Source organism: Taeniopygia guttata, chromosome 5 (assembly GCF_048771995.1).
Source record: "Taeniopygia guttata chromosome 5, bTaeGut7.mat, whole genome shotgun sequence".
NCBI classification, from domain to species: Eukaryota; Metazoa; Chordata; class Aves; order Passeriformes; family Estrildidae; genus Taeniopygia; species Taeniopygia guttata.
The window spans coordinates 26009648-26022053 of NC_133030.1; the positions used below are offsets into that span (position 1 = coordinate 26009648).

Sequence of the window (12406 nt, forward strand, 5' to 3'; positions counted from 1 at the left end):
AAAAATGCCAAAATTAATATGACTAAATCACAGGTTCTGCAAAATTACAGAGGAGCAAGCATTCTATTTTCTCTGAAGGTGGCCAAGTACTAGACAGGCAGATGTGATCGAAAAAGGTCGGGGGGTTATTATTTGGAGAGATGACCCATGATTATGACAAGTTCATTGGAACATTTTGCAGCCCACTGCTGTTAGAGATCATCAATCCTCTTTCAAAGCAATTGTTCATACTACAGCTGGATATTCAACTTATATTTGGCCCTTTGCAACCTGCTTTAAAAATCAGCTTTATTAGCTGCTGAGTGGTTCCTGATCAATTCCTGTGGAAAGATTATTCAGAAAACTATCAGTGAGCTAAATTCAAAATACTGAACTGCACCTAAAATATATTAGACTCCCTCTAGCTGTACATCAGAGGCATCAAAGTTAGAAAAATTGCACTGGCTATACTAATAATCTGCTTAAAATAATTTACAATGGCAGCATGTATTTTTAAATTCTAGTGAGTCAAAGAGAGCTTTAGACATTTCTAGATGTAAGAGACTACTCACCTGCACCAGACAGAACTGCAGCTAAAGGTGCTATTATTTATTTTTTGCCTGAAAGCCCACATTTATTGAATCCTCCAAACTTCCTGAGAAATGCATATACACACATCCCAATATATCTGCTGGAGGTTTTTGTCTCCTCCATGAAATTTTATCTCTATACCCTCTATATTTCAAGACTCATACACTGACAGAGGCTTACAATCCGTGTTTGTCTTCACTTGTGATTACAACAGGGCTTAGGTTCTATACATTGCCAGGTTTCTTTTCCTCAGTAAGCCTTTTCCCCTAGTTTATTTGTCTATTTGCATCACTTAATCTCTTTGCCTTCCATTTCTTTTTATTTTTTCCTCCCTCATTCAAATGTCCACATGACAAAATTCACTTCATTATCATTGAGCTTAATTCAGACTATACTGCCAGCTTCATAACTAGTACATATATCACATGACAGTTCAATTCAGTGTATTTATACTGTTGTTCAAAATTTTCCTTGTACCCTAGCTGCACATTGTAAATTCATAGCAAGGACTTTATTACTGATGACAACACAATGAAAATTTTTGCTTTGAGAATGCCCAGAACAGTATGCTCTCAATGGAAATCCCACACTTGTGTATTTAAAATGTATGTATTATGGATAGAAAATATTATTATATGACACAGACTGTGGTACCAATTCCAAGATTTTGCATTTATTTCTAATTTATTTTGTGTATTACTTTGCAATCTCACCACCTTTTCTTTTTCTAAGAAACACTCAAATCAGATTTACATAGTTTTGCATACCCATATACTTAAAACACTAAACATGTAGTTCCTGTAATAAAAATGCTACTGTAAGGAACCCACTAATATATTACAGTCAAGTAGATTAAGAGCTTGGTCTTTAAAGCAACTGTGACAGGAGCTAGAACTTCACCAAGTTTCACCTTTCTTCTCTTACAAATTTGCACATTGCAATTCAGTTGGCTCAGTTGAGCCTGTGCAATTACAAAGGTCTGTATAGAAACCAAATAATCAGAGTCCTATTCCAAGAGCTGGGGAATGTGAACTTTTTCTAGAGAGCATGAAAACAGCAGTAGGCTGAGTTACTGCTTCTCATTTCCTCACTCATAACTCACCCGTGTCTGCCTTAGCTGAGCACCTCACATCAGCACACAGGATTACAGAGGAACCTGGGTTGGAAGGGATGTTTGGAGGTCACCCCATCCAACCCCCTACTCCAAGCATACCTATTAGATCAGGGTTTTCAGGGCAACTTTCTTTCCATTCTGTGTTTCTTTCCATTCTCTCCACTCATCCAGCCACATCCTCCTTCATGCCTTTGGTTCCCCACAGTGTTACTTTTTGCTACTGGGGAGCCAAAGCAGTTCGTGAGAATGAGCAGAGCAGTCTATGGACAGGAGGGGAATGAGGATGTGGTGGAGCAGATAAGGGTTAGCAGGAGGTGGAGGAGGAGAAAGAAGGGTGGGAGGAGGTACTGGGGAGACCAAGGTTATGCAAAGGATTGGGGAAGCGGCTTTGTGGTAGGAAGGAATGCAGTTTCTGTGCCTTAAGGGTTCCCTCTGAGCTTCTGTTTTAACTCCCCAGCAGCAGAGCAGCAGTGCTTTAGGTAAAAGAAGCCCTTTGACCACTGGTACCTTTGTGCAGAATGCTTCGATTCCTCTGCCTTATGCAAAGTGAAGAATGTTTGGGTGCTGAGCTGGGCATTTGCGTATACAAATCAGTTTGGGTTCTTTAAGATTTACCTAAGTTTCTGAGTTTTGGGTGTCTGCTTTCAGAAACATAATTTTAGATTTCTTCTCTAGATATTCCCTATTCCTTTTTTTCCCGCTCACCCACACTGTGCTTTCCTATCTCTGCCAGCCTGAGCTATCAATTCCCAGCTCTTTGTTCAGCTTTTCTCCATGCTTAGATTCAGCCAGTAGATGCCTCCATATTTAGTAGATTCCAATTGCTTTATTCTCAATGTCCTTTTTCAACTTTGGCCCAGGTAGTTCATTGCTTCCTCTAAAGTCAGCTTTTCTCACATATGCATCCAGTCAGCTTCTCTTTATGTGAATGGTTCTCAGTTCCAAATTATTTGTTCAGCCATTTATAGTTTTTCCATCCCACATCCTCTTATGGTTTCAGTCTTGTCACCAGTTCTCTTCCCTCCGCCCCATTTCTATCCCAGCTCCCCATCTAATACTCCTGTCCTTTGAGAATCTATTTCAAATCCCTCCCATATTACCTAGAAAAACCAATTTTCTCCCCCAATCCATCTTTCAATCCCACATTTTTATTTCCTCCTCCCTCTCAAATTGGTGTGATCCCTTCCCTCTCTGAAGTTCCAACTATTTGCCCCCCAACCTTTATTTTTATGTGCCTGAGGGAGATAATATTTGGAGCACAGGACACAAAGCCTGCTTGCTTTTGGTTCAAGTGTCTGGATTAAGTTCAAGTCCCACATTAGCCCTGACATAAAGGCATAGAAAACTCTGATGACCCCTTAACTGGACCCCACTGACGAAAAAAATAACTTCTTCAGAGAATGGAATGTAGAAAGTTCTCACTGAGCATATGCAGATTGCATTTTTTCCCCCATAGTCTAGAATATGCAGCGACTCAAGCTGTCTGTCATGAAGCCAGTTAAAAGAATATCCCTGAAATGAAAGCAAGTTGCTGTCAAATATACTGAAAGAAGTCAAGTATAGAGTACAAAGAGTAGGGATACAAAATGGTTGTGCAGAGGAAAGCTCAAATAAGCAGGACCAGCATTACCCAAATCTCCTAAATCCCTGTAAACTCAAGTTCTGTCAGTAAGGTCAAATGGCTTTGCTCTGTACAAACCCACACTCTGTGATTCAAAAACTCAAAGGAAACAGTGAGGATTAGGTTGGATATTGGGAACAGATTCTTCACCCAGAGGGTGGGTGAGCACTAGAACAGAGCTCCTAGGAAAGTCACAGCAGGAGCCTGCCAAAGTTCAAGGAGCATCTGGACAACGCCCTCAGGCACCTGGTGTGAATACTGGGGCTGTCCTGAGCAAAGTCAGGAGTTGGATTTGATGATCCTTGTGGATCCCTTCCAGCTCAGGATATTCTGTGATTCTATGAGCACTTCAGTGGATGAGTCCTGCTGGGCCTGTGCTCTGCACTGAGCCACCTCAGGTCTCCCACCAGCGCTGTCCCACCATTGGCAGCAGTGAATCTGCAGCCACTGAGGCAATTTCACTGCCTTGTCCTCAGAAACTGCCGAGCCACTGAGGAGGTGGTAAATTCGTGACACAAAGAGGCAGAGAAACAAATAAACAGAAATAGAGACAAGAAATTAAATGGCATAACAGAAACTACCAGGAAAAGAAGCCCAAAATAGAAAAGTAATATATGGACTTTCAGCCTGGATAGCTACATTTGGGCAGAGTCACAAGCACCTAAATACATAGCCTTTTAATAAGAAGTTAGGTAGTCTTTTTAGGAGGTGATGTTAACTTTGGCTATAGATGATAAATCCTTGGGTTTCTCTGTAGTTATCCAAAATTGCACAGCCTGTCACCGCAGGCCACCAGTTTCTGTCATTTTTGAACTTGATTTTGAATTATGTGGTGAAAGACACTGTATGAAGCACAGAGCAATAATTTCAGTAATTCTTCTGACAAGGAAGAATTTTCCCTCTCACTCACTTTTTAGGCACAGGCCCTGAGACATTTATTACATGTTGCTTCACTGTTCTTGTACATTAGTTTCATCTGAATACAGGATGAAACTTCACACACTTGCTAAACAATTATTTAGTGTTGCAGTGCACTAAAAAGTAGTTATCACAATCCACTACACATCTGTTTTGGGTCAGTGTAACCACTGAAATTATATGTTTTATTTGCATATCAGTTTTGTTATTAAAAGTAGTAATATCATATCATATCACGTAATATTACATAATGTAATATAATATAGAAAATGCTAGAAAAAAGTTTACTATTGCAACAATGCTGCCCCCTGGTAACCTAATGTGTAATAGCAGACAAAACATTAATTTTTCCCAGTCTTGAACATAGCAATATAATTGAAATATTACTTTAAATAACATTAAAAATCACAAAATCTGCAAAGAGTTATTATTGGATTTGGATCATTTCCCTGCATCAGATTAAATCCTCATAGCTGTGTTTCATTGTGGGGAAGAAGTGAGACACAAGACCTTTGAAAGGTTTCAATTGAAAGCAAATAACCCAGATTTCCTGACTCCCAGTGAAATACCTCAGGCATAAGACAGTAGCCAAATACATATCATGGTAACTGGTGCTCCACTAGAAACACAGGCAATGGAAAATAAATACAGGTGACATCCTGCCCATCTTCCTCACTCGTCCATAAAAAAATTGCTTCAAGGGAAGGGGAGGAAGTATTTGGCCTCAAATCAGAGGAGATATCAGCAGTGTTTCTTGCACGTTCACATTTGTCCTATCAGCCTACTGAGAGAGTCAGATGTGAAAGACAGACACAGAGTACAGTGACTGATGAGCGGCTTGCACACTGGTCTATTCTGAACTTCATGCCAAAAGATGACATAATTTTAAAATTAGTTTTCCACAGGATAGTAAAGCTGGGGGGGGAAATGAAAACCACACTTTTTTTTTTTTATAAATTATTTTGTCAATACTAGTGGTGGCTAAAATATGCTCAGTGTTCGGCCTCCAGAATTTTTCTAGCAAAGCTTAAAACTCAAAATTGATAAACCATCATGACAATAAAAGAATGATTGTCCACAGTTACTATTTTGCCATATGCTAAATATATGAATAAGTAAAAAGCAAAGATTGGAGCATGAAATGGCCATACAAGAATAATTTTCTAGTGAGATTTTCCCCCAGATCTTTTCTATATGATTAAGCAAAACTGAAACTTCTAGTGGTATAAAACAGAACCTTGGAACGAATTTAAAAATTATATTTAAAAGAAGAAAAAAAAAACCCTTGCTAGTTATCAAGAAACGTATGCTGTGGATCAAGTGGGTGGATAGGGAGGGAGGACTAAAACTATATAAGTAGTGTCATGCTTTCTACTTGTGACTGCAAATGTCAGTATTGTGTAAGTGTCTCTGCAAAAGAAAGTTCTTTCCTTAAAGTTCACAGTTAGTTCTACAAATACAATCTTCGTATGAAGAGCTAAAAAAAGAAACAACAAAAACAGTATGTGAGGGGCTGTTCAGCTCTGACTCAATTACAATAAAAACAAAAACTGAAATAAGTAATAAGAACGTAAGCAAGTGCACACTTAGACTAAGCAGGTACCACCACACAGGAGATGTAACCATCAGATCTAGTTTGCTGCATGTGCTATAAACGTGGCAGTGCTGGAGCAATACATGCCTGGAGCTAGAAAATGCACTGCACGCATGTGCAGCATCACACTGTGCTCTGGTTTATAGCAACAGATCCGTGGTAGCCACTCTTGGGTGGCCTGAGCTCCCTGGCTCCTGGAACTTGGCTATATTTAGCCCAGCTGATGTCGCCTGTCAAGTGTGTCCCGCTGCTGATAAGGTGCCTTAGTCGACAACAGGGGGGGATCGAGGGGAGGAGCAGGATGGGGGCTTCCATCCAGTGCTTCTTTAGGGGGTCTCAAAAGCCCTGCAGTCACATTCCTATGTGATTCATAGCCTGCTTCCTAGATGTGGCTGGGAGCTCCACCAGAAACAAAGTGAAGATGCCAGAGCCTGTAAAGAAAACAGGTAAGGATCATAATTGACAGACAAAACTAAGAACAGCTTGACAGGAAAAGTGTGAGTAGATTATGCATTCTAGAGAAATGAGATGTCTCAAAGGAAAAAATAAATAGACAGGAAAAGGAAATTTTATTTTATTAAGTTATAAATGTAAGAGATATTGAGTGATCTTGAAGAGAAATCACTAACTGCTTTGATAACCTCAGCCACAGGATTTTCTCAAGAGACTTTGGATGAGGAAAAAATAGAGGTGAAATGCATTTAATTCTCAGATGTGTTTAATTTCTTTTTTCCTTTCCTAGTCACCTTTAGACTCGGAAAAAAAAATAAATAAAGGCTTGTAGTGTCTCTCTTGGACACTTAAATAGTATAAACCTCTCCTGCTCTTATTTTGGGTTTGGGGTTTTCTTTCCCCTGACAATTTGTAGAAGAATTATTGCCAAAATTTGATGGTATTTACTGTGAATGAAATCTCTGTGAAAATGAAAGCAAACAGTACCTGGTCAGAGTTTATTCTTTCTATTTCTTTCAACCATTGAGAATAGAACTCTAGGGGAAAAAAGGCTGTCTCCTTGTACTGTGAAGAATACATGCAATTTCTTTTCCCTTGCCCTTCTTCATCCTTTCCCCTTGAGCCAGAAGATAACTAGCCCTTTTCAGGAAACCAAGGTCACAGAGCCACATAGAAAAATGCCAGAAAAGTATTTCAGATTTATGAAAATTTTAATTAAAAATCTTCAAATAAGGAATCACTCAGATGCTGCCCACATAGAGGAGGCCTAGAACAGGGTACAAGATGCAATGGATCTGGTGTTTTGAGGAGGAAGAGAGCCTGGGAAGAAAAGGAAGAGGCACTTAACTTCAGGACAGCTGCAGAGGAAGACATCTCAGGAGTACTTTGCATCCACAAGTTTGGAAAAAAAAGCTGACAAAATATGAATTTATGATTGTTTGTCAACTGTAAACATATTCAATAGTCAGGCCTGGAGAAACCTGTACTAAATCTGGGATTCTCCACTTTAGAGCTGTCACTTCATTGATGCCAGTGCACACCCAGAATCGCCACTACCTGAATGTGCAATACAAGGTGCACATGTTTTAATCATGTGCAGTTTCCAGAGTTAGCCAGTGACAGCTGTAGAGATTTATTAATAATGGCCTTTGTTCTTTGCAAAGACCTGAGGAGGCATTGGTCTCCTCTCAGTTTGGCCAGTGAGACAATCTCCTATGGTCACACAAAAGAACTTGCTAAGAACCTTCATTTGACCAAAATATTTGAAATCAGCCACTGCCAGAGGCAGATCTACTACACACCCAGAGACTCCCCCATTACAGCCTGCAAAGCACCAAAGCATGATTGACTCCAACAAGATTCTTTGTGTTCCCTCTGTATGATAACCCTAAAACAACAGCGGTGTCAGCAACCCTACCATTGTATTACAAATATAACATAATTTCATGTTCATAAGGCTACCATTTCTAAGTAGGTTTGTATATAAAAAAGAAATATATATTAGATCCTGTAATTGTATACATAAAATATAAGCTGCAAAGGTTCAGTAATCACTCCAAAATTGAGAAAATCCTACTCATATTCTGCTTTTAAATGATATGACTTTTAGGTTTTATTGAAATGTCTCATTGTTGGGAATGCAGACAAAAATAAATACAATAGAGTAGGCAAAATTTGACAGTGACACCTTGGCATTATGACTTCTGATTTCTAATTGTTTAACTGCCTTTTAATTAAAATTTTCATTCTCTGTGGGTGAGAGGCAGTGTCTCTGTTTGTGAAGATGCCCACTTTTGCTGGCTAATGGTGAAGAGAAATTCTATTCCAACTTATTTCTCCAGAGAAATCTAACAGGTGTCTAACATCACTAGTCCTACGCAGTTCTTATGAACAAACTAGACCAAACACTGGGATTATCACAGCAGGGGGAGGAAAAGCTCTTGTTACTCACTCTGACCGAGACAGAACCAGTCACATGCCCCACAACTTTTAGAGAGGATCTTCTCAGTCTCCCAGGAGACACTAATCCCTTTGGTTTTCTATTTCATGTTGTTTATACAGTTCAAGCCATTTCAAGATGGGATAATGCTGAGCACCATCTCAGGAGGGCCAAATAAGCACTGGGCAATTCATACTTGGATAAATCACAATTCCTGCCTTTCACACACCATATAGTTTGATTACTAAAGAGCCCAAAGAAGTCCCTAGTCTGTATTACTGAAATTTGTGCATCTGGTGTATAGGCAAAAGAAATTTCTTCATGTCAAAGAATGACCAGAAATATTCTGCTTATATCTGCCGTTTTTACAGGGCTTTTAACACATAAAAGGAAACCAACAACAACAACAACAACAAAACCCACCCAAAAAACTAAATAAACAAAACCCCCAAAAAATTCCCACCAAAAAACTAAAAATCATTGAATAAACCATTAAACTTAAAATGGTGTGGTGAAGTAGATTTTCCAACAGATATTCTTTAACTTTCAACTGCCCAACTAAAATACTTCAGGGTAAAGCACTCCCCGACTTATTTCAAGAATGCCAGAAGAATTGTCTTTGCATTCTAGAAAATCTACACCATCCACAAGAGCAACAGAATGTATAAGACCTGTAAGAGTTTAGTGTCAGAGCAAACAATCAAACTTTGAAAATCACCACTTTTTACAGGATTCTGTTGCAGAAACTTCACGTTCTTCCCTTTGATTTAAACTCTTCATAGTTTATCTTTGGAAATTTTGATCATTTTTTTGTTCTGAAAATTCAGAAATGTTAAACAAACCCCAACCATTTCCCTAACAATATTTTTGACATTAGGAGGAAATAGTTGACTTTTAAAAAACCAAATTTAGTAGATAAATGGGACTTAATGGGAAGTGTGTGTATTATTATAGCTGGAAAAGGAGAAGTCTATATTACTCACCTTCTCTGAAAATCTGTCAGCTTTTACTCACATATTTTATAGATTGGGGAGTCTAGATTTTGCAGTTCTGATTAGGAAATTTCATCAAGAATTTACAAATAACTTGTAAGTACACAGAGGCTTCCATAATTAAAAAAAAAGAAAACTGCAGAATTTTAGTTTGATTATGAGCTCATTCTTTCACATTTGCACATATCTAGCACAACAAAGTTCTTTGCACCACAGGAATGCAGAAAAAAACCCTAAATTCATACAGACATAGTTTTCTCTTTTGTAAGTTAAGATTCAAACCAAGCTGAACACTACTATCCCCCTTTTTCAGAAAGTGTGATGGATGCAGAGAGAGAGAGGTGACTGATTAGTGAAACTATTCCTTGCCTGTTGCTCATGTTGCAGGAATTTGCAATCTCAGCTGCTGAAGTAGGCAAGGAATGATAAGATTGAGGCTTTCAATAGCTTTTGGATCATGGAATGATTAAGCTTGTAATTGCAAGAAGCCACTTAGGTCCTGACTGAGGAATGTGCAGCATCTTTATATAGTTCCACAGAAAGGAATTTACAAGCTCCATTACTGAACTTGGCTTATCCTGTTTGGCTTTTAACTCAATGGAAGAGCAAATGATATAGAAGCAAAACTAGATGCCAAGTGTAAGAAAAGATCAATTTTCAACATGAAGTCTTAACAAATTAAAGAATTCCAAAAGCTAATGCTGCTTTTGTGATATTATTAAAATATATTGACCAATACATATGTTAACACCAAATAGAGAGAATGTGCAGTAAGATAACTCAGCTGTGATTATTTTGTCTAATTTCACTCATTACAAATTTCTGCTGTAGTTTCTAGCATCTGCATTCAACTAGATACATTAGATTCTCCTCAAGAATTTATACCTTTAACAGATTTTATTTCCAAAAGGCAGAAATATAATCTGAAAATGTAATCTAACACACATTCTCTTGTACCACTCTATATAGTTAAAAACACTCACTCTTGTAGAAAACACATTTCTTGCTCACTTTCATTTCACATAGTTCACACATACTTTGAAATTCCAGTATTTCAGGAATAGGTTTTCAACTGATGCTTGTGACTCTAAGCCAGATTATTTAGGGAATGTTGATAGCAAATGAAATTACTTGGGTAATTTGAACATTATTTTAATATACACCTTACCTCCATTTTTTCTGACAATAATAAAATAAGAATTGCTCTTCTAGCTTCTAATAGTAATTTTTATTCCTTTTAGAGATACAACAGTACTTAGCAGCTACCTACTAACAATTTAATGCTGTACAAAGACAACAGGAATACAGTCTCTGCCTCAAAACACTCATAAAACAAAAGCCCAGTAAATAGATATTTCAACAAGAGAGTAAAGGAAACATTATTTGTACAATAGATAGAAAACCTGGTAGTAGCTTAGCCATTTTTGGGGGTTTGCATAGAGGGTATGAAAAAGACCTGAATCATAATAGTAAACTTGTTTGGTGATAGATGTTAGAAGGACATTGCTGAAGGTGCTAGTATGAAGATTTAATAAATGGTGGCAGAATGAGGCAGAATACTAGTTTTATTCTTTTATTTAGGTGACTACTACAGAAAATTAGATTTAGAACTGAAATTATTTCATTCTAGTTTAATTTGGCCCAAAGCAAATGTTTTTTTATTTTTCTTCATCCTCCTGACTGAAAGATCTGCTAGTAAATTTTCAAAATACAATCTGATGACAGATCTCCAAACAGAGGTTTTCATTACTGACCAATTAAGCTGTAATTTGTGTAACATATATAGTGTTATGGCTGATGTGTACATCTTCAGGTGTTTCCAGAGTTTTAGAAGATGCAAGTTCTGGCTGCTGCAGCCTTAACCACCAAAAAGTTTCTGCAAGATAACTGCAGACCACATACAGCTGTTTCCTCTTCTGCCTGGGGTAAAATTTGCTGGTTTATGTTACTCAGAAGTTATGTGAGTGTGTTTGCATTATGGAAGCTAGAAGTGATTAGGAAAGCCTGGGTTATGAGAGGTGAAGTGCTGAAAAATGGGTTAGTACAAAGTGGCCCTAGGCTCATTTTCTTTTATTAGCTTCACATCCCTCTTCTCTTCCTCCATTAAAACCCCAAAGCAACACCAATTCCATCCCCACTAAACACACAGAATACCTTCAACACTCTGTCTTCATCAGCACTGGTAACTCACATGGCTCCCTGCTCTCTCCAGAAGTGCCATGGTGTGCTAGTACTGATGTCACCTTTCCCTCCCCCTGTGCTGGCTGGGTCAGAACATCTCAGGAATCAGAGTTAACACACTGGGCAGCAGAGGACATCAGATGCCCCAGCCCTATGGCACCTAACTGCATGGGCACCTGGAGCCTGGATAAACACAGGAAAGCATCTGACACAACATCACACAAGATGTGTCACAGTCACTGGGTTTTCCACAGCCTTATGGTGGTTGTTATAATCAAGGGTCTTTAGAGTATGGGATGGATCTATAGAACTCAGAGATATGTATCTGAGTAGAAGCCAAACACTGAAGTGAGAGAGATTGTCAGATGAGGAATGTGTTTCTGATAAAAGCAGGCAGAAGTATCGTTCTCAGGACAGACCAGAAGTTTTAGATAGTGCTGTTTAGGAGTATTCCTAATGAGGAAACACCTGAATTGGATTGGTACAACTGCATGAGAAAAAGAAAACCTCTGGTCAGCTTGGATTTACACATTACTTGAAGTAGCAGCAGCAAGGAAGGGGTGGGGAATAACTGAACTCTTCATCCTGTTGAGCAGCCCCTTTTTTTCCCCAAAAGGGAAAAATACTGTATTCTCTTCACATATTTGTTCAATCTCTCTTCTGCAGCAAAGTAATTTCCTGTAAAATCACCAGCCCTAGATCTTTAGTTTTCCTTTGCAGAAAGAGCAGTGAAAGATGAAAGAGAATACAGCTGGATAGAGAGAAGCCACTCTGGACACTGCCCCTGACTGAATCTCAAATATTAGAAAAAGACTCAATTAAAACTCAAGTCTCCTTTACCAGTGAAAAAGTGGATACACAACAACTGTCCTTGCAGGCCTTTGCTCTCATGGGGGATTTTGGACTTTTCCAATTCTGTACTTACCAGAAATATTCGCAATTGTTTTAAGCTGGAACTGAGTCTTTTGGCAGGACAAAGGGAAAGGAGGGAATACAAGGAGTCTTACTCATAAACCTCTGCACA

General features: G+C 38.5%; 1 protein-coding gene across 1 annotated transcript in view; it reads left to right on the forward strand.

Annotated features, from left to right (window-relative positions):
* Window positions 1-6110: 6110 nt before the first annotated feature.
* Window positions 6111-12406, forward strand: part of MYBPC3 (myosin binding protein C3) — a 60443-nt gene continuing 54147 nt past the window's right edge. Inside the window, exon 1 of the mRNA XM_072929942.1 lies at window positions 6111-6263. Coding sequence (XP_072786043.1) covers window positions 6239-6263 — 25 coding nt within the window. The 5' untranslated portion in view covers window positions 6111-6238. The remainder of the gene's footprint in view (window positions 6264-12406) is intronic.